Source organism: Podarcis pityusensis (genome assembly GCF_964106645.2).
Source record: "Podarcis pityusensis genome assembly, chromosome: 2".
Taxonomy (NCBI): domain Eukaryota; kingdom Metazoa; phylum Chordata; class Lepidosauria; order Squamata; family Lacertidae; genus Podarcis; species Podarcis pityusensis.
Genome location: NC_138029.1, coordinates 114,850,254 through 114,877,270, shown reverse-complemented (window position 1 = coordinate 114,877,270; position 27,017 = coordinate 114,850,254). Strand labels below are relative to the sequence as shown.

At 48.6% G+C, this 27,017-nt stretch overlaps 2 protein-coding genes and 1 long non-coding RNA gene across 7 annotated transcripts; 1 reads left to right on the top strand and 2 right to left on the bottom strand.

Annotated features, from left to right (window-relative positions):
- Window positions 1-502: 502 nt before the first annotated feature.
- ATF6B (activating transcription factor 6 beta) lies at window positions 503-16,838 on the bottom strand (the record flags this gene model as incomplete). Its single annotated transcript, XM_080992125.1, is given in 17 exon segments — window positions 503-1,431; window positions 2,485-2,569; window positions 3,746-3,857; window positions 4,332-4,402; window positions 4,589-4,679; window positions 4,801-4,908; window positions 5,541-5,711; window positions 6,736-6,827; window positions 9,374-9,559; window positions 10,331-10,518; window positions 11,218-11,394; window positions 11,928-12,057; window positions 12,145-12,251; window positions 13,264-13,348; window positions 14,972-15,075; window positions 16,356-16,659; window positions 16,662-16,838. Coding segments are annotated over 17 exon segments (2,472 nt in total). The 3' UTR covers window positions 503-1,147.
- FKBPL (FKBP prolyl isomerase like) lies at window positions 16,806-24,523 on the top strand. Of its 4 annotated transcripts, none has more exons than XM_080993185.1 (3): window positions 16,806-16,943; window positions 23,216-23,305; window positions 23,446-24,523. In XM_080993185.1, exon 3 carries the CDS (start codon window positions 23,544-23,546, stop codon window positions 24,495-24,497), a length of 954 nt encoding a protein of 317 aa, XP_080849311.1. In that variant the 5' UTR covers window positions 16,806-16,943; window positions 23,216-23,305; window positions 23,446-23,543; the 3' UTR covers window positions 24,498-24,523. The 4 variants fall into 4 exon arrangements, with proteins under 4 accessions (XP_080849311.1, XP_080849310.1, XP_080849312.1 ...); XM_080993184.1 differs by having other exon boundaries at window positions 16,812-16,947; XM_080993186.1 differs by lacking the exon at window positions 16,806-16,943 and adding an exon at window positions 19,102-19,221.
- Window positions 19,217-22,170, bottom strand: LOC308470155. 2 transcript variants are annotated; one of them, XR_013982193.1, is made up of 4 exons: window positions 22,156-22,170; window positions 21,406-22,023; window positions 21,099-21,194; window positions 19,217-19,491 (listed from the first exon to the last, which is right to left on the bottom strand). It is a non-coding gene; the product is annotated as an uncharacterized lncRNA (long non-coding RNA). The 2 variants fall into 2 exon arrangements; XR_013982194.1 differs by having other exon boundaries at window positions 21,406-22,018.
- Window positions 24,524-27,017: the final 2,494 nt, after the last annotated feature.

Below are 27,017 nucleotides of genomic sequence, written 5' to 3'. Positions count from 1 at the left end.
GCTTTTCGCCAGAGGGGAGCAGGCAGCAGTATTTTGAAACTCAAGACAAAACCAGCAAGAGAAGCTTTGCTCTCTGTCTGGACCGCGCTGTGCCTGTTGTCTATTCCACCCCAGCATCAGTTGCCAGCAATAAGGGACACAGCTCTCTTTACAGTATTATCTGTAAATGATAAAATGTGAAGATTTTTACGGTTAAAGTAAGTGTGATTTTAAAAAAAGGTTAGAAATTATGATATATGTAAACTGCTAAATATGAGGTAAAATGAAAACCAGATGGGGGGACTTGGAGAAGCCCACCGAACGATGTTTAGAGAAAAATAATGATATGACAAGAATTTGTTTGTATTGTTTGTTTTTCTGTTTGTTTATTTGTGTTATAAAATGAATAAAAAATTTTGAAGGGAAAAAAAGGGGACACAGCTCTCTTGTTCAGACTATATGAGTGGCATGTACTGTGGTGCTTCAAAACCAGCGGAAAGGGGGAAAAAGCAAGAGAAAACAGTTCTGGTCACATATTAAGTTTATTTTGCACCTATTATCTTTTTTTAAAATAAAAAAAAACACAAGGAGGATCCAAAGGGGGCAGATCTAAGTGCCATCAGAGTAACTGGGAGGGGAGTGTCCACACACACACACAAACATACTGCATTTTGCAAACTTCCCTTTGCCCCTCTCCTACACACACACACACACACACATACACACAATGCATTTTGCAAAGTTCCCTTTCCCCTTCTCCTACATACATACACACAGACACACACACGATTGGAGACAGTAGTTTAAAATAGACACCCTTCCTCACTCTCCCACATTTACCCAAATGCACAGGTTCCTTAGTCTCAGCCATCAGGGGCAGCAGAGGCGCACAGAAAGTCTCAACTGGACCACGCGGGGGGGGGGTGTTGTGGGGGGGAGGCAGTGGCCGAGGTGCCAGCCCCCAGCCCCCCGAACCGCAGGATCCAATCCCCACTGACCCCTCCTGGAGGCAGCCGGAGATCAGGTGACAAAAGTGGCATAGCCCGTTTCTCGACACGAGCAGGAGTTCCACTGAGGGGGCGGGTCCGTTCCCCTGGCGCGAGGGCCCCCACTTTCCGTCAAGTGGGCTCTTCTCCCCGGTGTCGTCGGGGTGGGGGGCCTCCCTTTTCTAGCCCCCTCCCCCATGCTCCCCGAGGTACAGGGTGCGCTGCGGGGGCCGCCGGCCTGAGGGCAAGGTGGGTCTGGGGGCCCGCAAGGCTGCGCGGGCCGTCGCTCTCCCGGAAAAGGCCGGCGGGGAAGAAGGGTGGGTGCGGTTGTCGCGGGTGGCGGCGTCGTGCCGCCTCAGGAAGGGAGGCACCGTGGAGCTCTTGATGTGGATGACGCGGGTGTCCATGACCTCACAGTCTATCTGCATCATCACTTCGTAGCCCAGGGACGAATTGTACAGGCTCTCTGGGGGAGAAAGAAAACAAAGCAAGAAGGCGATTCTTATTTATTTATTTCATATTTGCTTCGTAGAATTTATACCCTCCCTCTGGAGGGAATGAGAATGGTCGTCTCCCCCCCCCCCCCAACTGTATATTAGCATATTATTGTAACCCGTCCTGGCACCTACTGGTATAAATTTTATAATATAGGTAAAGGTAGAGGTAAAGGTAAAGGGTCCAGTCCCAGACGACTCTGGGGTTGCAGCGCTCAACTCGCTTTACTGGCCGAGGGAGCCGGTGTACAGCTTCCAGATCATGTGGCCAGAATGACTAAGCCGCTTCTGGCGAACCAGAGCAGCGCACGGAAATGCTGTTTACCTTCCCGCCGGAGAGGTACCTAATTATCTACTTGCAGTTCGTGCTTTCAAACTGTTAGGTTGGCAGGAGCAAGGACTGAGCAACGGGAGCTCACCCCGTCGCGGGGATTCAAACCGCCAATCTTCTGATCGGCAAGCCCTAGGCTCTGTGGTTTAACCCACAGCGTCACCCGCATCCTAATAATAATAATAATATAGGTTAAAAAAAGGTAAAGGTAAAGGACCCCTGGACGGGCAAGTCCAGTCAAAGGCAACTATGGGGTTGTGGCGTTCATCTTGCTTTCAGACCAAGGTTAGCCAGCGTTTGTCCACAGACAGCTTTCCGGGTCATGTGACCACCATGACTAAACCGCTCCTGGCACAACGGGACACTGTGACGGAAACCAGAGCGCGCAGAAATGCCATTTACCTTCCCGCCGCAGCGGTACCTATTTATGTACTTGCACTGGTGTGCTTTCGAACTCCTAGGTTGGCAGGAGCTTAGACAGAGCAAAGGGAACTCACTCCATCGCATGGATTCAAATCGCTGACCTTCCAATCGGCAAGCCCAAGGGGCTCAGTGGTTTAGACCACAGCGCCATAGGGATATATATATATATATATATGGAGATGCAGATAGTCAGTGACTGCATCTCGCACAAAACATTTGGACACAAAGTCCTCAAGTCTACCCACACATTTTCTTTTCTTTCTTTTTTTACCGTTGAGAGCCATGGCTGGCATCACCAGTGACATTTTTGGGCGGGAGGTTTTGTTGTGGCTGATGGCAGGCAGCAGCAAGTGATCCTAAGGTTAAAAGAGGGGAAAAGACAGGAGGGGGAAATCTGTCAGTTTGCATTTCTTTGTGCAGAAAGTATGTATTGATCTGAAGTGTAGAGATCTTTCCTATTCTACTTAATTCAAGAGGGTTCTGGAAGCTTCTCTGTGTGAAAGAAGCAAGCAAAAGGTTCCTGATGTTTGGGTTGTTCCTTCAGAGAGGCTGAGTACAGCTGGCCTAAACTGGTTCTGTTATCTCTTCTGTCAAGGTCATGCTGACTATAATGTAAGGCCAGAAGGAGCCTGGGATTCACTTTCTCTTTCTATCTCTTTTCCTTCTGGTGTGGTGTTCTGTACATAGACTTATTAGAAGTTATTGTAAGTTTAAGTTAAGTCTGCTGCAACTGGATTTCTTATGGACAGTGCCAGTCCTGAATGTATTGGATTTGTGACCATTGTGCTCATTTGCCTTCAGAAGCAATAAAGCTCTGCTGGATGAAATACAATTGCTTCTGGTCTTTGGGAATCCTGCAATGTGTTTAAGTTTTTACTCTGCTAACTCTAAGTCGGAGTTCTGCTCTGGATCAATACTGAGTGGGATTTCATGACAAAATCATCACTGATGTAAGAATTAAGAGACCCAGGGTGTGCTGGAGTTCAAGGACACGCCCTGACAACCTCTCCCTGTTTGGCTCCCAGACTCCACAAATGCCGGCCCAAGGAGCTGTGTTCATCATCCCAGACGCCTGCATTGCAAGGTGACTCTCATGGTCCCTTCCCATTCTATAATTCTATTATCCCAGCTATTAAAAAAACATTTAAAAGATGGGTGCAAAGCAGAGGTAGGAACGGGGTATGGCTGTGAAAGGAATGTGGCCTGGGGACAGCCCCAGCATCCCTGAGCGCTAGCCATGCTGGAAGGAGCTGATGGGAGTTGTAGTTCAGCAACTACAGGAAGGGCCACAGGTTAGGCACTCCTGCCTGGTGGCTTCCGAGAAGGGAAAATTCTCCATTTGCATCTTTGCCCCAGTGTGCCTTTATGCAACCTGTAATCTTCTGCCCAAGGGCTTCCTTCCTCTACTGCTTTCTTCTTGGCTCTCTCTCTGGAGCCACATGCCTGAAGGAGAACATTGTGCAATGCAAAATCTGGGGCGCCGCACTGCCTGCTCAACTCTCTCAGTGCCCCGCAAGCCGCTCTTTACTCACCCTGCGGAAGGACACCACGTAGAAAGTATCCTCGCGGCGGTCAATGGCGTCCATGAAGTCGTGTTCCGTGTGGTCAGGGTGCTGGTATACCTGCAGCTGACTGAGGGAATTCCTGGAAAGGTAGAGGAGGGGGGGGTTGGAGAGGAGATCTGTTTGCAAACATAAGGGCTCCCTCCACCTCATCACTGTCACGGGACACAGGAATGGAGTCTCCAGTGGGTGGGTAGAGGGAGCAACGAAGCAAGGAGCCAATTTGAAGAGGCTCCACCAGGCCTCCTCTCCCTTAGCCCTGGAGGCAGCTGTTCCATTAGCCAGTCTCTGGGGGAGAGATGGGAAGCAGGGCTCACCCCATCCGTTCTGCTGTGAGAGGCCAGCTCAATTGCGCACCTCCTACCCCTTATAATGCCAGCTGGTCATTATAAGAACTTAAGATTGGTGCTGGAGTTTGAGTTCTTCCTCTTCCCTCCCTGATCCCTTTTCCTCGTGTGTGTTGGGAAGGGGGTTAGCTTGTCAGCCAGAGGGGCAGGGTGTTTCCACATCGAAAAAGGGAGCTAACTCAAAACAATTTGGTGCAGAAGCCGCTTACCTCTCAGGGTGCCTGGGGGGGCTGGCGGGGACGTAGCGGGAGGGGCTAGGGGGCTTCTTTTGTGGCTTTTCCTGAAATGAAGAATGAAATTAGGATATGAAAAGGCTGTGAAGCAACAGAGCCCCTGGCCCTGCCCTCAACCTTGTTGGCAAACCACAGTAAGATTCTGGGCGCCCTTGTCTAGCCCCACAAGGGATTATCGCCACTGCACCCCTCCATTTCCCAGCCCAGTTGCCTCCCCACAATCCACATCACACCTGGCTGGCTTGAGCTGCTTTGCGAGACTGTGAGGGTTTCCTGCGGTTGATCTGGTGCCGGCGGACCCAGCCGCTGAGCTCGTCTGCCAGTCTGTAGGGGGGATGAGGACGCAGGCAGAAGGGTCACCCACAATGTTCCCAGGCCTCAATGCTCACAAAAGTCCTCTCCAAAATGCTTAGCACCCCCTCCCTTCTCCTGCCCCAGGACCCACCTGAGGGATTCAGTGCGGTTGAACTGGCGGCAATCGGAAGCGAGGAACAACTTGTCCAAGTCCCTCAGCATCAGGTCCTTCATGTCAGAGAAGGGAGCCGACAAGTTTCTTGGGGGGGGGGGTGGAGAGAGAGAGAAGAAAATGTGAATTTTAAATAGAGATTGGCCGAGAGAGGAAATCAAGTGTTGAGGGAGAGCTGAGAAGAGCACATGAAGATTTGGGAGTCGCACAATCTGTAAGTAGCTGTTCAGCCCGGAGCAAAACCACATGTTTCAAGAACAGAATGAGGTGGGCTGGCTGCAGTTGGACAGTCCCCTTCCCTTCCTGCCAAACCAACTTTGCATTTTACACCATACATCTGTAATGCGGGAATCTCGACTAAATCATCCATGACTCATGGCCGTCCAAGCTCTGCTCAGAAACTTCCAACGTCACCTTTAGTTCCTTGGGAGAAATGGGTGGGGCAGGAATGCAATAAGCAAATAAAGGAAGGCCTGGGGAGGGGAGTATGAGTTGGCAGAGTCAAATGGGGCCGCCAGAGAGGCATGGAAGGCTATTGTCGGTCCTCTCCAAGCCAGAGGACCCTCACCCCTGGTTTAGCATCACATCCAAACACAGTCAAGGATTTCTTCCTGGTTGCCAGGGCCCCCAAAATAATTTTTACAGAGAGATGCATGGGCAGATTGTTTCTTCTTCTCTTCACCGCCTTGTTGTTTCTCCTGCCTGCCCCCCAAATTTACCGGAACTGTGCCTTTCTCAGCCTGGCTGGGGCCTCCTCTTGCCGTTCTTCCTGCTCCTCCTCTGGAGTGTCGTGGGTCTCCTCCGCGATGCCTAAGAGGTGCCTCCGGCCAGGGCCAGCCTCCACCTCCTGCTTCGGCAGCTCCACGTCTGCCGCCTTGCGCTCACTGATGCTGGAGAGATGGAAACGGGGAGTTAAGTTCCCTAGAGGAGTTCAGGGACACTCTACCAAAGAGGTCTGACCTTACTTTATTATCGTTTTTATTTCATTAAAATATCTATGAACCTATCTGTAAAGGTAAAGGACCCCTGGATGGTTAGGTCCAGTCAAAGGTGACTACAGTGGTACCTCGGGTTACAGACGCTTCAGGTTACAGACTCGTGCTAACCCAGAAATAGTACCTCGGGTTAAGAACTTTGCTTCAGGATGAGAACAGAAATTGTGTGGTGGCGACGCAGCGGGAGGCCCCATTAGCTAAAGTGGTGCTTCAGGTTAAGAACAGTTTCAGGTTAAGAACGGACCTCCAGAATGAATTAAGTTCATAACCCGAGGTACCACTGTATGGGGTTGCGGCACTCATCTCACTTTCAGGCCAAGGGAGCCAGCGTTTGTCCACCGACAGATTTCTGGGTCATGTGGCCAGCAGGACTAAACTACTTCTGGCTCAATGGAACATCGTGACGGAAGCCAGAGCGCCTGGAAACGCCGTTTATCTTCCCGCCGGTGTGGTACCTATTTATCTACTTGCACTGGCATGCTTTCGAACTGCTAGGTTGGCAGGAGCTAGAACAAAACAACAGGAGCTCACTCCATCATGGGGATTTGAACCGCCGATTTTCCAACTGGCAAGCCCAAGAGGCTCGGTGGTTTAGGCCACAGCGCACTGAGTCACAGCATGTGACTCCTTTCCTAGCGTGATGCAAAAAGGAGAGTTGCCTACAAGAAATGTGGGGTGGGAGAGCTTTCAGGGCTCTAGTCCAACTTCAACCCAGGAAATATGCTTCCCTATCCAGTCTGCTAAACTTTGCCAAACATCCAGCAAGCCTACACATGCCAGCTTCACCACCTACGAGTGAAACCAATTTCTCTGGGGCCTTGCCAACTTCAGAGGCTCCCAGACAGGGACTGCCTAGCAAAGTCATTCACTCCCCAACTATGGGACTGGAGGGACACCCGCAAGCACTCTGAAGCCTCACCTGACAGGCCCAAAGTTGAAAGCTATGAAGAGCAGCAGCACCATGACGCAGATGACTTTCCGGTTGCCAGAGCCAAATTTCAGCTCATTGTTCTGCAGGGAGAAGGCAAGAAACATGTGGTTATGGCCACAGAGGCATGTTGCCCACTTAGAAGTCTCACTGCCGGTATAATACCACTTTTCCAATTTTCCCCGGCAGTGAGACTTGGTATTATACCAACAAAAATAGAGTGGCTTACCAAATTATTGGAGTGCTACAATATATCCAAAACAATGGGAGAAATTGGAAGGATCTCAAAAGAGGATAGACAGGGACTGGAAGGTGTTTAAAGGATACTTGCAAAACCATATCGAAAAATCAGAACTCCTATTAGAATAAACAAGTTCCGTTTTAAATACTGAAATACTAAATAAGATGGATAACAATGTGTAATAGAAAAAGAAGCATGAAAGTAGGTTAAAGGTGTGTGAAAGAAAGTAATAGAAGTGGAAAGAAATTGCAATTGAGCAGATTGGAAGTCTAACACAAAGGTGGGGTGAGGGGTGGTGGATGGTGATGGGAAAAGGAATTATCCGTGGGATTGAGTGTAGGTATGTTTGAACATTTTTAAGGATTGTATAAAATGTATGTTTGTATGCTTGTATATTTGCAATATGTGTGTATTAAAGCTGAATTATTTTAACAATAAAAACTTTTTTTAAAAAAGAAGCCTCACTGCCCTTGCAGTGCCCAAATCGTTATTATTTAGCCAAGGGACGTCAACTGTGTCCCTTCTGTGTCCCTTCCAATGGGATTGTGAGAGTTTGGGGCTCCCCTTTGGGGAGTGGGCATCATCGTATCGTAGCCCTGTATGGCACTGGTAGACGGCCCAGCCGACTTCTCGTACAGAGTGAGACAAACTAGAAAACATCTAGACAAAGGTTCCCATCACTGAAGAGAAGCTTTCCATTAACCACTTGCATCCAAATGTCATGTTTAAGGATTTCAAGACAAACAGAACCAAACACCAATTATTTTGAAAGCAGACTGCTGTTCTTCATAAAACAATGGAGATGATAGCAGCCGAGCCACTGGAACCAAACTTGTGAAAAAAAAACTCTTTTTACTGTTTAGGGAAGCTTTTAATGTTTAATAGACTATTGTATTTTAATATTCTCTTGAAAGCTGCCCAGAGTGTCTGGGGAAACCCAGCCAGATGGGTGGGGTATAAATAAAAAATTATTATTATTATTATTATTGGTAACTAAGCACTAGAACAGTTTTTACTGCTGCTTTAGTTTCCTGTTTCTTAATGTTTATTATATATTGTATTTGGGAGGGGAGGACTTGGAATTTATGATGAAGGGTGGTAAATTATATAAACATAAATACGAATATGAATATAAATATAAATACAATAACACCTCCCCAGAAGAGGTGTAAGCATTTCAGTGCTGGCGAGGCATTTATAGATGCAGAAGTGATACGTTTCAGCAGCTATGAACAGCCCATCCCTGCCCAGCACAGGAGGGAAGACAGATATGGGAAAGGAGGAAGTCTTAGTCCACACAGGAAGAGGGCCATGACATGTGTTCCCTTATTTTCTCCTGCAAGGAGAGGCAGAACAGGCAGAATGAAAACCACACTGCCAGACTCCTTAGGATGACCCTGCATTCTGGCTCTCACGTGTTCACTCCAAACTCCATCCATCTGCAGAGGTGAGACTCGTGTGCAGTCATGCAACTGCCCAAGCAAACGTGTAAGAGGCAGTCAGGTAGAGTTTCTTGGGCCACGGCCTCTCCTGTTGTACCATAATCACTCACTCTAATAGCAGGCTCATAATCATAATTTATTATTCATACCCTGCCCATCTGGCTGGGTTTCCCCAGCCACTCTGGGCGGCTTTCAACAGAATATTAAAATACAATAGTCTATTAAACATTAAAAGCTTCCCTAAACAGGGCTGCCTTCAGATGTCTTCTAAAAGTCTGGTAGCTGTTTTTCTCTTTTGACATCTGATGGGAGGGCATTCCACAGGGCAGGTGCCACTACCGAGAAGGCCCTCTGCCTGGTTCCCTGTAACTTGGCTTCTCGCAGTGAGGGAACCACCAGAAGGCCCGCGGTACTGGACCTCAGTGTCCGGGCAGAATGATGGGGGTGGAGACGCTCCTTCAGGAATACTGGGCCGAGGCCGTTTAGGGCTTTAAAGGTCAGCACCAACACTTTGAATTGTGCTCAGAAACGTACTGGGAGCTCAGGTGGTGAGGGCCAACAGGACTGGAGTTAAAGTGGGACAGCAGAGGAACGAGAGAGGTTCATGCTTGCTCAAAGGAACCCCGAGGTTTACAGAAGTTAAACTCAAATTAAACTCAAACAGGGCAATTCCACCTCTCCACCAGCCTGAAAATCAGCTCAGTGAGAACCATGCAGGCAGGCTTGGCAGCCACGGTGTTTGCTGAGTATCACTGGCTGACATCCAGAACAGAAGAGCTGCTGTTGGGAGGCAAAGCTACACTGCAGCATTTTGTTGCAGTCCTGCTGGTAATCCACAGATTGCTGAAATGTGGATGTAATGCGGGTGGACAAATATGCAGGCACACACGGTGCGGGGTCTGTGAGGGACCCAACAAAGCTGCAGGTCTGGCCGGCAGGCACGCACCTCGTTCAGGACACAGTCCAGCCGGCGGCGAAGGAGCGTGTTCTCCCGCCGCAGCCGCTCGTTATCCGTCAGGGCCTCCCGCAGCCGAGACTCCAGCCCTTGCAGATATTCCTTCTTTTTCCGCCGCGACTGGCAGGCCGATTCACGGTTCTTGATCATCCGCTGCTGCCTTTTAAGTACCTTGATCTTTGGGGAATTAGCAAAGGGGGTGGGGAATGCTATATTCTCTCTCTCTCTCTCTCTCTCTCACACACACACACACACACACACACACACACATGCATACACTCTCGCTTTAAAACAGAGCTGCGGAGGCTGCGGCCCTCCAATTGTAATTGGGTTAAAATAATAATAATAATAATAATAATAATAATAATAATAATAATAATAATTTTTATTTATACCCCGCCCTCCCCAGCCAAGGCCAGGCTCAGGGCGGCTAACAAGCAATAATAAAAACAAGTTGAATGACTACAACTTAAAAACAAGATTAAAATACAACATTAAAATATTGAAACATTAAAATATTAAAATGCAGCCTCATCACAGGAGGAGAAAGGAAAAAGGAAAAAGAAAGAGGGGGAGGGAATCAAATTGGCTCCAAGAGACAAAGGCCAGGCAGAACAACTCTGTCTTACAGGCCCTGCGGAAAGAAATCAGATCCTGCAGGGCCCTGGTCTCATGAGGCAGAGCGTTCCACCAGGCCGGAGCCAGTGTTGAGAAGGCCCTGGCTCTGGTTGAAGCTAATCTAACTTCCTTAGGGCCCGGGACCACTAGGGTGTTGCTATTTATGGACCTTGAGGCTCTCCGTGGGGCATACAAACACAAAGCACACATGTGGCCATAATGTTCAGCCATATAACCCCCCCCCCCCCGTCACATGTGTTCAGGAGAAGTCCCAGGACAGGACCAGTGAAGCCCGGAGCAGCAGAAAGAAGGGGGCCAAAAGGTACTTACGTCAATCTCTTGGTTGCAGGGTCCTATTTGCGTTGGCGCCGGGACAATAGTTTTGGTTTCTGGTTTGGGGGCAGAGGGAGTTGGTTTTGCTGGGAGACTTTCCTTTAGAGGGGACTGGACCTTGATCAGCCCAGAGACGGGGAGATGCAGCAGCTCAGACTGGGAAATCACAACACTCTGCGCTGGAACTGAGGTTAAAAAAGAAGGCAAGGTCCTATAAATCCATGCCTGCCACACATACATTGTAGTTTTGCCCCACACAAAAAAAGGTTCTTTTCATTCATTATTAAATTTCTATACTGCTCTCCCTCCCAAAGGACCCCAGGGTAGCAAACAACAAAGCAGCGAAAGAACACAATTAAAATCAGTTTGAAAGGTTTTCAGCCTCGCGGGCACATTTGGGCTTTTGAGCAAGGTGGCCCCAAGTCACTTCTCTCCCCATGATCAGCCCCCTCCCAAGAGACCGAGAAAGCACACTGTGAAGGAGAACGCCAGCTCCAATGAAGTGAGTGAGCCTTAAAAAGCACAGAGAGCTGAAAGGGCGGGGGGAGAGAGTAGCACTCTTCCAACTTCAGCTCTACGTACTTTTCGAAGGTGAAAAATGGCAACCACCCTGACTACCTCATAACCAAGGGGGGCTCAGAGGACCAGTGGATGCCAAGGGAAGCCCTCAAGGGTGCAACTGTGCAGCTGGGGGCCACGTTTAACAACATTAGGGAAATTTGAAAAGAGGACTTGTGTGCCCCTTAGTACAGCGTGTTCGGTTGCACTTTGAACCGGGGTTCAAGCAGGCTCCTATTAGCCGAACCTTTCTCTGTTTCTGCACTGCCCAGTCTGTGGCCTTTCACATGCTCTGGATCACAACCCCCAGACAGCGAAAGCATTACCTGAAATCGCTGGGTTGATAGCCTGCGGCTGGGACACAGGTACAGGCTGCAATAAGATGGTCTTACTGGACGTGGCTGCAGGCTGCACTGGGACAGTGGTGACCACAACTGGCTTTGGCTGAATGGGGGGCTTCCGGCTGAGAATGCTCTCGGCTTTATTGGAAGCTGCCGGTTTCCCTGTAACAGAACAAGCTAATCAGTGAAGCCGCTTTTCTGAAGGGCACCTTATTAGGTTAAACTAAATGACCCAATTTTTTGCCACAGGAATCTCATATTGACTTAATTTGCATCTCTTTCTCCCTAAAGGTAAAGGGACCCCTGACCATTAGGTCCAGTCATGGCCGACTCTGAAGTTGCGGTGCTCATCTCGCTTTATTGGCCGAGGGAGCTGGCGTACGGCTTCCGGGTCATGTGGCCAGCATGACTAAGCCGCTTCTGGCGAACCAGAGCAGCGCACGGAAACGCCGTTTACCTTCCTGCCGGAGCGGTACCTATTTATCTACTTGCACTTTAACGTGCTTTTGAACTGCTAGGTTGGCAGGAGCAGGGACCCAGCAACGGGAGCTCACCCCGTCGCGGGGATTCGAACCGCCGACCTTCTGATCGGCAAGCCCTAGGCTCTGTGGTTTAACCCACAGCGCCACCCGCATCCTCCCCTTTCTCCCTAGGCACTTGCTATTTCTACCCACTCGCTCTCATCCACTACATACCTGTTTCAGGAGCCGGGACGACACTGATCTGCACCGTGCCAAAGTGGGGGGGTAGGACATCTCCATACATGCACGGAGGGGTGGGGGGTTGTTCGGTCTTCACTCCCATCACATCGGCCTGGCCAGGGGCCTGCGAGAGAAAAACGCAGGCCTGAGCACAAGAGCTTAAGGGGCAGGAGGCAAGATTCTACTGTATCAAGAGGCCCAACAAGCATACCTGCCCTGAGAGATCAGCGGAGGAGGAGGAGGAGGAAGAGGACAGCGTAGAGGAATCAGAGCAATGCGACGAGGCGGGGGAGACGGGCTCCGACTTCACCTGCAGCTCTAAAGGAAGACGGTGAACAAATCACTAACATGCTTTCACTGCCAGCCACTTCAACTGTGGAAACAAAGAAGCCGCTCAAACTTATTTCCTCTGTGCCCCCTGGGAAGTTTGCACTGAAAATAAATGCTGGACACGTATTTGTCTGGGAGGTGCCAAGGCAAAGAGAAGCTCCTTGTTACCAAGAAGCCCAGTCTAGCCCTGAAATGGGCTAGATTGCTGTCCAATGGCAAAGGGCAGCTTAACCCCTGCCAAACTGCCTTCAGGAAGAAGAGGGAAACTGCCAAACGCAGGTTATTTGTGGTTTCGAGCCTTAGCTGGTAGGGCAGAGCTTAGGGAGATCAGTGAAAGCAATATGCCCTCTCACCCCTTCTGCTGCTCTACCCACTAGCCAGTTTAGTTGCTGGCATTAAATATAAGACTTATATATAAAAACTATAGAAACTAGGTGGTCCAGGATGGGGGAGGAAAAAAACTTTGCTCCATGTTAATTCTAGGCTGTTCAAACCATACTGAGGCTCAGAAATAACAACTGTTCTGCTGTAACAGGCCAATGACCCATCTAACCCGCTGTCTTGACAGTGGCCAGTTAGATGTCTCTGGTGCACCCATGACGAGGGCCTGAAGGCAACAGCCCCCTCCTCTACCCCTCAAAAGTGGAAGAAAGGGATCTCCTTCTGTAGCATGGGGCTGCTTTATACCAACTGGTCCACGGGTTCTTCCTTGTCCAGTATTCTAGACTCTGACTGGCAGTGACTCTCCAATGTTTCACTGAGACCTTTTTAAACTGGAGAGGCTGGGGAATCAGACCTGGGATCTTGTCCATGCACCTCGACCAAGAGTGCTGACACATTATTTGCATTAACTCACAAAGACAACCTAGCCTAATGTGGGTCTCGTCTCCGTGCACCTGGTCCACACACCTGTATACTGTATCATCCTACCATATATATATACAGCTCTGCATCTCTCAGGCTCTCAGCAGCCCTCCCACAATCTCACAAAGGTACTTACCTGGGAAGAGAGAGTCGTGCAGTGGGTCCCAAGGTGGGTCGGGGGGCACCGTTTCCATGTCCAGGTCGAACCCATCACTGAACTGCTGCCAAGAGAGTTAGGATAGAAAACAAAACTGATCTCTGTGTGTGTCTTTCTGTGAAGCATTTTCACCCCAGTCTTTGGCCATAAATAAGCAGCTTGCAAAGATCAGTAATAAGGCTTCAGGTTTACAATGTAAATGATGCAACAGAAAAAGGAATTATGCAGGGAGAAGAAAAATGCAAACTCGTGCATCAATTCTTAATGTTACAACATTCCATTTCCGCTGTAAAGGAAACATTTCAGGGAGAAGATGAACCACACATTGTTAGTGTTTTAGCAGAGGTGGTGGAGTGCTTCCCTTCTCGCCTTCTGTACATCCTGAATGAATATATATTAATATGCATGCACAGCCGACAGGCAACAAGCCAGTGAAAGCTGGGAATTTGAGGGCATTATTGTGGGTGTAGCTTATTAACAAGTATGGGGTTTATAGTTTTGTAGGGCAAGAGTGGGCTAAACTTGTAGCGGGAGATGAGAGTTTGTGGCTTGGCGTCACAGATTTGGTAGTACACATCTGTGCAGCTTATTCAAGGACCAAGGTGAACATAGATAAATCTAGTACATGCAATCTAAAGAGGAAAATGCCCCTTTCACTGTGAAGATAAGGGACCTGGATCTCCCAAATGCAAACCCTGCTCACACCATCCTATATCAGTGGTGGAGAACCTATGGCACGCATGCCAGTGGACACTCATAGAGCCCTCTCTGTTGGCACACGTGCCATCGCCCCAGCAGGGCCAAAGTGGGCAGCCACCCCCCCCAGCACTGTGGGCAGGAAACACTCCCTATAGCATGCACCGGCCACAGCAGCGTTGGGGGATTTGCGCACCCGCCAACCAGCTGATATTTGGCCGCACCACTCCCCCCCCCACCGTGATTGGTTGGATTGTTTGCTGCCATGAGCAGAAGATAGTCAGTGGCAATACTGCGTGTGACTTGCGACTGTGTCACGGTTTGTTTGTTTTATTTCTGCTGCCGGTGAGCGTTGAGACGATTTGTAGCTTCAGCCTGCTACAGGAAGTGTTGTCCATGTGTGTTAGTGTTTATCTGCACGGCCTACCCCCCCCCCCAAAGCTCCACAGCTCCTGCCAATCCTCCCCACATTTTTATTATGGTATATTTATTTTTATGTGCGCATGCAGACAATCATTATTATCCCATATTAAATTGCCGTGTTGGCACTTCGCAATAAATTAGTGGGTTTTGGATTGCAGTTTGGGCACTCAGTCTCTAAAGGTTCGCCACCACTGTCCTATAACAATAACAAACAACAACAACAACAATTTATTATTTATACCCCGCCCATCTCGCTGGACTTCCCCAGCCACTCTGGGCGGCTTCCAACAAAATTTTAAAATACAGTAATGCACCAAACATTAAAAGCTTCCCTAAACGTCCCTATATCATGCACAAGCCCCATTATGCATGCATGTGCCCTCAGAAGATGTAGCAACAGGAATGAGGGTGAGCAGGTCCTCAAGACAAACAGCATTAAGGACTGATGTTAAGTAGCAGGGAGTGGATGAAAGATAAACAGAAGGTGAGAAGAGCATGCTGCTATGCAATGGCATAAGGAAGTAAAAAGCCTTTTCTAGGAAGGCATGTGAGAGGAGGCAGCTCTCACCAGGGAATGGGCACAGCCGCCATCCACAATGCTGCGTTCGAGGCAGGGGAAGAGCTCAGCTGCCACATCCCCATCGTCTTCCAGGCAGCTGTACAGACCTGCATCTGTGGGGAGAATGGGAAGGGGCAGTCAGTAGGGCAAGGAACAGACTCAAAACATGTTTTCACCCTTTACTGCTCTCCTTTTTCACTTATAGCCCATACCATGCACATCTGTGGGTGTATGCATTAAGCAAGGCTTTGCTCCCACCTTCTCCCCAAATACAACTAGAGCTGCTCCCCCTTATAATACCGTTCTGGAATTCTAGATTCTGGTGATTAGCCACATAAACAACTCACTCCACAGTAATAGAAATAAGCATGTTTTTGCCAGTTTGACTGAATCCACTAATATATTTTAAAGATTTCCCCCTCATTTCACAGCATGTATATTTTCAATTTTCGCTGATGTTGTTTACACATTGTATTTTGTTTAAAAAAAAAACAATAAAAAGACCACACATGGTTTGTCCTTTACCTCACAGCAGGTGCCTTTGGCCTCAACTACATTATTATGACAGGTAAAGAACAAAAACAAAGCACAAGCAGCCTTCAAAGACTAAAGTCAACGTGTCCCGAACACGATGGATGGTGTTGTGGGAGGTGGGGACCTGTGAACCTCCAGATCTTTGTTAAGGCAACAACTCACACATCCCTGAAGCATAAGCTCAGTCGGTAGAGCATGAGACACTTTAAAAAAATTATTATTTTTAATAAATTTTATTTTTGCATTTTCCTATTTTACATAAATGAATTCAAAACATAAACATAAAATACCTTCTGACTTCCCTCCCCCTATATTGTGGATCTTAATGTAATGGTTTCCCCCTTGGCATCTCTATCATAACTCTTATTTTTATAAAAGCTTTGTCAATTCATAGTTCAATTTTGTACTACAAGTTTTCAGTCAATCCTACCAATGTATGTAGTTGATTACAATAGCTTAATCTTAGGGTCTTGAGTCCCACGTTGGGTGAAAGGTTCCTGCGTTGCAGGGGGCCATAGCTGTCAACTTTTCCCTTTCCTTGCGAGGAATCCTGTTCGGAATAAGGGAATTTCCCTTTCAAAAATGGAAACGTTGACAGCTATGCAGGGGACTGAACTGGAGCCCCCTTCGGCAGGTGCATGGCAGGTGGGCACCCACCAGGTGAAGCTCCGCCCCTCCACCTCGTGGAGACGCAGAGGGCCTGTCGCTCACCTGTTTAAACTGTGGGCTAAGGTAGCGCAGGATCCTCCTTCCCTCCCACCTTCTTCGCCTTTGCAGCCCCTTCCCCAACAGCCACGTTCCGCCCACCCCAAACAAGCTCCGCCCACCGGCTCCCCCCCCGCCCCCGCCGAGCACCCACCCCAGTCCTCGCTGCTCAGCAGGTTATCCGCGCGGAAACGGCTCGAGTCGCTCAGAAGCAGCAGCTCCGAAGCCAGCGCCGCCATCTTCCTTCCGCCTTCCCGGTACACTACGCTGCACGGCCGACTCCGGCTCCCGCCCCCCCTCCCGCTGCCATAACAACAGAAGCGCCCAATAGGACGCCGGCTCCGTCGCCTCCTCGGCCAACCAGAGCGAGCAAGAGGCGGGTCACGGCCGGAATATCCACCAGTGGAGAAGGAGGATGATACGGAAGTTGTACCGAGCACCAGTGGAGAAGGAGGATGATACGGAAGTTGTACCGAGCACGCGGAGAAGGCGGAAGCCGCGAGTGCGCTTGCGCGCGGCGGTTGCTACAAACAGCGCGCAAGCGCATTATGGAACGCGAAGTGGTTTTCTTTCTTTTGAATGTCCGCTTGGTTTTGTGGGATGGCTCACAGAGCCGCGCTTGGGTCGAAGGACGCATGCGCAGTGGGGAAACTGCGCGGCGCTTGTCCCGGGACGCCTTGAAATTCCAGCGCGAAGGATTGAGCCTGCACCACGCTGCGTCAACGCGCTCCACGAGGCAAGGGTGGGTAAGTATTAATTCGGCGCACGCGCACTGATAAAATAGAGGTTTCAGGCGCTGCGATGCGTTTGTGCGTGTATAGAATCTAGGGAAAAGAGCGCATGCGTAAAGAAGGGGAAATAACTTGACGCGCAAGTGCTTATGGGAGTTGTAGTTTGGTTGTATTTTTTTAAATGAGGGGTTTCTATTCCTTTTAAGAATTATTATTATTAGGCCCCTTTGGCCCTTGAAAAATGTTGGAAAAGTGGCATATTCTTAGTCTCAGTTTCCTGTTTGAAAAATGAAAACAGCATCATTTCTCTCACACGGGTGTTTTAAGGATAGTGAGGCGCATTTTATATTATAGAGCACCTAAAGGTTGCTGTCGTTTTTATTCATGCATCTTTCTAGCTCTATTTGTATCTTTTTTAACAAGCAGTCTAGTGCACAGGTATTTTAACAAAGGACTTTCCCCCTTGTATGGAGCTAGGGAGTCGAAAAAGAGAAATGCTTTCCGCTGCCGATGGTTGATGTTTAAAGATGCTAGGAGCACAAGGGGCTATTTATTCATTTATATGTTTTAAAACCCATCCCTTTTGTTTTGGAAAAAAACCCAATACAAATATTTTATATGAAAGCGAAAAAGAAAAAAAATATGCCAGGTTTAAAATTGCATTTACTTATTTATTTTATATAAAAAATTGTGTGCCACTTGATTGTAAAAATGAAACAAAACCTCAAAGTGGATGTGACACGTTCAGGTTGGTTTAGTCCCTTGTTTTGCCAGGACAGCAGGGCAAATTGTGGCAAACTTTTTCAGAGGTGCCTCAGGGAATTGGGTGTTAGGAAGGTTGCCATGAGAGACCTCATTGCCCCACAGCACGACTGATTTGGCATGGTAAGCCCTAGATGTAGCAATGATATTATCAAAGGGTGGGGAATGAAATAACGCCAGGTTTCCTTTGCTTTTACTACTCTCTCTTATCCACCATCAAATCCAGACTTCCAAAGAAATGCTTCTCATTCCCTTTGTTTATATTCCAGCAGAAGCAGCCAGTTCCTAAGGTTGCAACATTTTTCCAGCAGCAGAACAAATTTAGACAGGGAAGATTTTCCCAGGAAAGCGTGGGTTCAGGGAGCCTACTTGAATAAAATATGGGGGGGCGGCGTGCCTAGGTAAGCCCCACCCTGCATAACCCTGTCAATTCCCTGGAGAGAGAAGGGACTCATGGAAAGTATGTGTTAACGTGGATATCCACAGTTGGACAAATATCAAAATCCGGAGATTGTTCATGATCCTGAAGGGTCCTATCAACCAAAAGTCAAAGAAGCCCTTCCTGATCATCCCACCCTCACCATTATGAGATAGGTGATTGAAATTCAATAAATAACGTAAGTAACAATCATGTTTAAATCACGTTGCTTCCTCCAAAGAATCCTTGGAACTGTTAAGGATGCTGGGGAATAGTGGCTTTGTGAAATACAGACTACAGTGGTACCTCGGGTTAAGAACTTAATTCGTTCTGGAGGTCCGTTCTTAACCTGAAACTGTTCTTAACCTGAGGTACCACTTTAGCTAATGGGGCCTCCCGCTGCTGCCGCACGATTTCTGTTTTCATCCTGAAGCAAAGTTCTTAACCCGAGGTACTATTTCTGGGTTAGCGGAGTCTGTAACCTGAAGCGTATGTAACCTGAAGCGTATGTAACCCGAGGTACCACTGTACAGCCCCCAAGATTGCTTGGGGGAAGCCATGTGCTTTAAATGTATGGGGGGGTGTATGCAGCAAGCCTTACGAGGAACAGTTGAAAGAGCTGGTTATGTTTAGTCTGGATAAGAAAATATTAAAAGGAGGCATGAGAGCAGCCCTGAAGTATCTGAAGGACTGTGGAGCAGAACTGTTCACTGTTGCACCCAAGGGCAAGACTAGACCCAATGAGGTGGAAACTGTGGGGAAGCAGATTTTGGCTAAGCGTTAGGTGATGCTTCCTGACATCATGAACGGTTTGACAGCAGAATGGACTGCACTGGAAAGGTATATGGCTTCTGTGGAAGGATAGCTGAAGAGGAAAAATACTGTTCTTTTCACCTTTGTGTGTGTGTGTGTGTATACCGATATGTTCTTTACTGGGTTTCTATTTTCCTTTCATCATCCCATTTCCTGCCCCAACCTGCGAGTATGAGGCTGCCAAAAAAAAATACTCCCAATAGAGAAAAACATTGTGGATCCCATTCTATTTCACAACCACCTCCTGCAAAACATACTGACCGACTCCCAAATTATGCTTCTTACAACGAGTTGGTGTAGTAGAGCACGCAAAGTGCTTCTTTTATTTAAGCAGATTTAACAGTAGAACGGTGAGGTGGAGGGGAGGCTAAAGGATGCTCAGGTCTGTTCGATTCCTGCGTGCACAGGAGTTGTCAAACGGACCGTCATTCTCCTTCTGCCACCCCTCATTTTCTTCCATCAAGAATGTGGCTTATGGATCCCAACTTCTGTTGTGGCAGCAGGGGGGGTTGCCCCTTGGCTGACAGGGGAACTAGTAGATGGCGGCATTGTGCTTTTTTGCTTGCCTGTAAGAAAAGACAGCAATAAGATATGTGGATGCTGCCCAGGCTGTCAAGAATGCTGATATTAATGCCTGATCTTCACCGTTAGCAAAGGCTGATCCAGAACTACTAACCTGGTTCCTCCCTCCAAACGTTTTGGACTACCAGCTCTCTTCAGCCCCAGGGATGATGGGAGCTGTAGTCCAACAACTTCTGGAGGGCCACAGGCTTCTCATCCCTGATCTACTTGATCTTTGGCAATGCCAGGAGAATGATAACAAGATACCTGGAGATGGACAGAGCTATCGTCCAACACCACGCTGCCTCTCCCTATCCTCCAAGATTTGTGCCCATATCCCTGCCCAAATCACTGAGATCTTCAGAGGAGTTGCTGCTGGTGGCCCCCCATGGCTCAGATGCGTGGCTCATTTCCACCAGAAGCACTGCATTAAGTATTACAGGTGAAACTCGAAAAATTAAGAATATTGTGGAAAAGTTCATTGTTTTCAGTAATTCAACTTCAAAGGTGAAAATAATATATGAGATAGGCTCATGACATGCTAAGTGAGATATGTCAAGCCTTTCTTTGTTATCATTGTGATGATCATGGCGTACAGCTGATGAAAACCCCAAATTAACAATCTCAGAAAATTAGAATATTCAATGAAATTAGCAAAACAAGGATTGCAAATCGAGCAAGATTGGACCTCTGAGTAGAAGCATATCTCGCTTTGCATGTCATAAGTCAATATCATATAAAAGTTTCACCTTTTAAGTTGGATTACTGAAATAAACAAACTTTTCCACAATATTCTAATTTTTCGAGTTTCACCTGTATTTGCCCGATTCTGTGGAGCTGCCTCCCAGCTGAGATTATACAGGCCCCCTTCCCATTGAACGCCTGGCAAAGACCTCTTCTTCTTTCAGGTACCTTAGAATCATAGAATAGAGTTGGAACAGACCACGAAGGTTGTCTAGTCAAACCCCCTGCAATGGAGAGATATTTTGCCCAGTGTGGGGCTCAAACCCACGACCTAGAGATTAAGAGTCTCCTCGTGCACTACCGACTGAGCTGTTCCAGGACTGAAAAATACCTTTCTCCTACAGCTGACATTTTCTGTTTTGATGATCAGTTGGAACTCTATTTTTTAAAAAAATAACTTTTATGTGCATTGCTTAGAGACTTCGGTAATTTAAGCCATATTTAAACACCTTTAGTAAATAAGATGGAATCTGCTGCCTGTGGCAACTGCCACACTCTGCCTCATAGTAAGGCATGAAAAGCACTTGCATTCCCCAACCCCAAGCAAGACTATGATTATGAAAGAAGGTCTTGTCTGGGAAGACTTTGGACAACAAACGAAAAATAAAATTGACAATGCGAAAAGCAACGGGGGTGGCTGCAGGGGGAAGGAGTCATTGAGAGCAGCAGATGAAGCCACATGTGTTTTGGGTGGCGGGGGCCAATTGAGACAAAGATTAAGGGATTTACATAAAAGGTTTTGTGATTCTTTTTTTAGGGGGTGGTTTAAGGAAGGGGCTTAAGCAGAGGCCGCATTTCCTGGAAGGGGGATCTTCCAGAAGATTACGGCTGGCAGGGAGACAGGGTAGGGTGGGGGGGGGTCACTTACCCAGCGGGCACACCCCATTCTTGCACGCCAACACAGGCTCCCCCAGATCCTCGTTGCGCAGCGATGCTGCTATTCTCCTCGCCACATAGCGGCAAACTGAATTGAAGAGAGGAAATCTCTTATTTCCCTGGAGGAGCTGGACACATCTGTGTGGCTGGTACTGGCTCCTGCCCAGGAATCCAGCCTCTAGTCTAGTGAGCACTGACTTCCTAGCTTTCTGCCTTCACGCAATGTGCCCCCCTCCCGATTCTAAAGGAACCCAGGAGTCCGGGCTCCCCTTGCCTCCATTTGCAGACCCTATACGTACCACCAATTATAAGTCAGACCATGCTTCGGGAAGGAGAGTGCCGGTCAGCTTGGAAGTTCTGCTATAAGACCCCTTGCATAAACTGGATTATAAAAGGCAGGAAGGAAGAAGGTGGAGTTGAAGAGTAAAGAAAGGCATTATGGGAAATGTAGTTTTATTACCTCTACTACAAGGTCGGGGGTGGGGTAGCTTTGTTGATCAGTTGCAGCAAAGCAACAAAGGCTTTTAAGGGGTTTAGGATTAATTGTTAGGCTCTAAAATGCCACAGGACTTTTCTACCCCATCTCAGAAAACCCATGAGTCCATTCTTGGGGCTGTAATTTGTTTTTAGTACTGTATTTTTAAATTGCCATAACCTGCCCTGAGACCTTATGGTGAAGGGCAGGTAGGAAATCAAATAACTAATAATAATGTAGCGTATCTTCCATAGTCTTTTATATGCCCCTTCTGGAGTTTCCAGGCATCTTCCTGCCACATGTCCATATTTCTTACCCATTTCTCTCTCTCGCTCTTTTTTTTTAAATGACTTGTGGGATTTGCCATCAGCATTGAATCCAGTCAAGTACGGAAGGTGACATCACGTTGCAGGAAGTTCCTGTCTTTCTGACTTTACCTGTCCTGGCATTAATGTATATTTACTATATATTTTTTAAAAAAGAAACGAAACAAACCTTTCATGCTGGAAAGCAGCAGAATGATTCTGTCAGCTTTCCAGGGCAAGCTTAAAACGTAGGGCATTTTTCTTATTACCTGTATTTCTGACAGAGGGTTCTGGTACAGAGCTTGGGAGTTGTGAGTTCACATCCTTTCCGTGAATATTGTGGGGTTTTTTAAACCTCAGCTTCTCTCTGGCAGCTGACTGAAAGCTGCATAGACAAGATGTCAAGAGGAAAAGCGGCGGCTTCCTATAAATTGGAAGGGGAGTCCCCTGTTTCATAACGGCGAGGGTGGGGTAGTCAGGGAGATCTCCCCTGGCTTCTGGCAAAATAAATAAATTATCCCTGCTTGCCTGCCTGCCTTTTCTGCTAGCATCTCCTGAGGGAAGGTTTCTGCTTACAATGGTTGCTAAGACAGGTGGTTGCTGAGGAAATGACGTTTTGTGGGGGGAGAGGAAGAAGAAGAAGGGGGGAATGTGAAGGGGGACTAGATAAACGAGTGTGTGACTGAGGGAGAAGCTGAAGCATATGCCCTGCTCATCCATTCAGTGCTGAGGACCAGTACTGAGCAACTGAGGTAAGGATAGGAGAGCATGGTTGATAATGATGGGGGGAGGGAGGGAATAAATAGAAATCGTGAGACATAGGATGAAGCGGGAAATATCGGGGGGCTTTCACAGACTAAAAAGATAATTAAGCATTTTGCTGCTCTGTCAGAAAGGTTACTGCAGCATGGATGTGTTGGGAGGAGAGATGGGGTGCTGAATCGTTTGAGAACCTCATTTCTGTTTTATGTGGCGTATTAAATCTGTTTTGGGTTTGGAGCCAGGTTCTGGGGGACAACTGAGTATATGTAATCTTCATAACGAGGGAGAATGAGCTAAAAGTTGGCTGTCAAAGACAAGCTCTGCCCAGTCATTGGTTGACTTGCTGTGATGTCATCAAATGGTCGCTCGCATTCTAGTGGCTTGGGAGAAAATGGGAGCCCTAGAAGGTCGACAAACATGGCAGGGCCTTTCTGGCTCTGCTAGCGAAAGGCAGTGGTCAAGCAGTGCCCAAACCTCCCCTTCACATTTAGAAAAAAATGCTTCTTATAGCTTGCTTGTCCTCACAACAACTCTGTGATTTAAGCTGCCGCTGTTCCCATTTCACAGATCAGGAACTGAAGCTGGAAGACTGTTGGCATCGCCCAGAGCCACACGGGGAAACCTTGGCTGAGCTGGAATTTGGAGTGGGGTGGAAAGGTAACAACTGTGCCCACTGCCATATGCCACACTGGGTCTCAGAGGCGTCTGGGCTCAGTGTGGGGAGGCAAGGCAAAGGCGGTGCAATTGCCCATTCTTTTCAATGCCATCTTGTGCTTTTTCTTCTTCGCTGTTACTAGGCCGGATTGCCTCCTGGCGAACAGCTCCTTAACGCCCTGCCCTTCCCTCGCTGGTGTTCGGGAGCATCGCATCCCCAAAGCTGGCAATAGTTGATTACATGATGGCAAGTACAGAACCGGTCCCCGAGAAGATGCCTGGCAAGAAACCCGACCAGGGGTCAGCCGTTGGCGAAGGGAGCAGCCGTGGCGCATCCGTTGGGAGTGGAGGAGAGAAGGGGAGCAGGGCCGAGGCGGAAGGAGAGGACCTGAAAGAGAACCTGCCCTCTCGGGAACCAGCCCGCAGGGACGTCCCTTGGGCCTGCCCGGACGGCACGTTCGTCAAGCTGGTCCTGGAGACGGGCACGGGTTTAGATAAGCCTAAGGAAGGCTCCCTCTGCCAGGTCTTCCTCGAAGCCGAGCCAGGGTCTCCCTTGAGTTACCCAACCCACCGGTGGGCTGAAGTGGAGCTGGGTGGCGGTGACGCCGAGTGGGACGGGGTCGTGGACCGCTGCCTGGAGACGATGCTGGCCGGGGAGCAGGCCGAGGCGAGGTTGGCAGCGGGAGGCACCGTGGCCATCCGGTTAGCGAGCTTCACGGAGGCCAAAGACTCCTGGGAGATGAGCGCCGCCGAGAAGTGGGACTTGGTCCTCAGCAACAAAGAACGGGGCGGGGAGCTGTACCGGGCAGGGGACGTCGCCGCTGCGGCACGGCGCTATGCCAGGGCCTTGCGGCTGCTCGTCGTGGCTGCCCCTCCGCCGGACTACGACCAGATCAAAGCCGAGCTGCACGCCAACCTGGCTGCCTGCCAGTTGAGGCTGCACCAGCCGGCCAATGCCGCCTGCAACTGCACCAAGACGCTGGCCCTGCAGCCGGCCAACACCAAGGCCCTCTTCCGGCGGGGCTTGGCTCACGATGCCATGAACGACCTGGAGGGGGCGGCGCAGGATCTGAAGGGGGTTCTGCAAGTGGAACCGGGGAACCGGGCAGCCCGGAGAGAACTGGAAAGAGTCATGGAGCGGATCAGGGCGCGGGATGCCAAGCTGGCCCGAGCCATGCAGAAAATGTTTGCCTGAATAAAAAGAATAATAATAACAATTTACCCTAGTGGTCCCGGGCCCTAAGGAAGTTAGATTAGCTTCAACCAGAGCCAGGGCCTTCTCAACACTGGCTCCCGCCTGGTGGAACGCTCTGCCTCATGAGACCAGGGCCCTGCAGGATCTGATTTCTTTCCGCAGGGCCTGTAAGACAGAGTTGTTCCGCCTGGCCTTTGGCTTGGAGCCAATTTGATTCCCTCCCCCTCTTTCTTTTTCCTTTCTCCTCCTGTGATGAGGCTGGATTTTAATATTTTAATGTTTCAATATTTTAAGGTTGTATTTTAATCTTGTTTTTAAGTTGTATTCATTCAACTTGTTTTTATTATTGCTTGTTAGCAGCCCTGAGCCCGGCCTTGGCTGGGGAGGGCAGGGTATAAATAAAAATTATTATTATTATTATTATTTATACCCCGCCCATCTGGCTGGGTTTCCCCAGCCACTCTGGGCAGCTTCCAACAGAACACTAAAATACAATAATCTATTAAACATTAAAAGCTTCCCTAAACAAGGCTGCCTTCAGATGTCTTCTAAAGGTCTGGTGGGAGGGCGTTCTAAAGGTCTGGTGGGAGGGCGTTCCACAGGGTGGGCGCCACTACCGAGAAGGCCCTCTGCCTGGTTCCCTGTAACTTGGCTTCTCGTAGCGAGGGAACTGCCAGAAGGCCCTTGGCGCTGGACCAAATGAGGCAGTGCTGCTGATGTTTATCTTTGTGGTATGCTTTTTATCACCCTGCCCTTTTATAGAGCACGTGTAGCGAATGCGGTACGCTCCACATGTTTCAGGCTACAACTCCCATCATTCTCATGTCAGTGGCTGGGGCTGATGGGAACTGTAGTCCAAAACTCTCTGAAAGTACCAGGTTTGCTTCCCTGAATGTGTTGTCCCCTGCCCCCCCCCCTTTTTTGCTGCTCTGTGACGTGAATGATGGTTACTCTGAATACCAGTTGAAGGGAACCACAGGGGTTTCCTGGGGTTTCCCATAGACATCTGGTTGGCCACTGTGGAAGCAGGATGCTGGACTATGTGGGCCATTGCCCGGATCCAGCAGGCTCTGCTTTTGTTCTTAAGTCCATTCGAGTGGAGACACAAACCCTGGTGTGGGAGATCAAAGCATAATTTCTGTGCAGCCACACAATACTGTGCACAGATAGAGATCTTGGCGCCCAGCATGGAATTTGGCTGGGTGCAGAGACTGCTGCCTTCCTTTTATTTTAAAAATGAGCACGTTTGCAACCCTTATGGATGGAAATGTATGGGCTGCTGAAATCTCAGCAATTAAAAAGGGGGGGGGACACCTGTTTAGCGATATCACTGCCCAACGCCACGTACGTTTCTGTTTTCTGCACCGCTGGGATTACATTAGACACATGATTTTACTAGAAATATTGCCTAGAAGTCAACACCTTCAAAATATTACCCCTCATCTCATACAGAGCTTTCATTTTTTAAAGAAAAGAAAGAAAGAAAGAAAGAAAGAAAGAAAGAAAGAAAGAAAGAAAGAAAGACAGAAAGAAAAATATAATGACAAGTTTCTAGACCTTATGGCTGCAAAACCACTTAGTGTGAAAACACATGGACTTGGTACAAGCTTGGAAGGAAGGAAGACTGGGAGCAGGGCTTCAATATTTGGTGGTGTTTTTGAATCATCCCATAGTTGCAGAGCTGAATAACTAGTGCTTCTTTCTTTCAGGGGGCAGCACATACAGACTTATTTTGCCCTACGGACCATCTCTCCCTTATCTTCATGCTCTTTAGCACAGCCTCCTCTTTCCCTAAAATCCTTTGAAAAGCAAAATTCTGGAAACAAACGGTACAAACATACCAGCTGCTGGTAAACTGCCATAATTCCCTCCCCTATGTGGTAGATTATTTGGGATGTGGAGAAGGGATGTTTCAAGCAATCCCAAGCCAAAACCTTGGCGCGACCCTGAAATGATGGTGCGTTGCCGGCGGGAGCTGAGTGATGGGTTCCAGTCAGGCGTTGTTTTGTAGCCAAGAGAAGCTGCTCAGAAAACCTGCAGTTCTCCCTTGCTGTTACCATTGCGGGTTCTTCCCGTTTGCCTCCCCTGCAGCCAACCTCTCTTTACCGTGGGCTGTCTCACACGCTGCTGCTTTGAATCCATACGTACCCCTCTTGCTGTTCCTAAGCAACCGTCTCCTGAGAGACAGCAGAGCTTGGGAAGTCCATATTGGCGGACGGTAAACCGAGGGGAAATAATGGGGAAAGGAGGGGGGCGGGAACACTGGGTTTTGAAAGAGAGAGAGAGGAGGTGAGGCGAATGGCGGGGGAGAGGAAATTCTGGATTTTCTGGCATAGCTCGTACACCATCTGCAAAGAGGAGCTGAGGCCAGCCAGGCAGGATCCAGGAGGAATAGATGGGCCAGGTTGTGACAAGGTGGGGGGGCTTGGCATCTATCCCCATTGTCGAGAAAAAGGCAAGGGGTCCCACGCAGAGCAAATTGGGGTGCTGGTAGCTAATGCTGTTTAAAAATACAGCCAG

Excerpts from the sequence above, each read along its gene's own strand:
- FKBPL (XM_080993185.1), top strand. The coding sequence starts at position 23,544 with ATGATGGCAAGTACAGAACCGGTCCCCGAGAAGATGCCTGGCAAGAAA.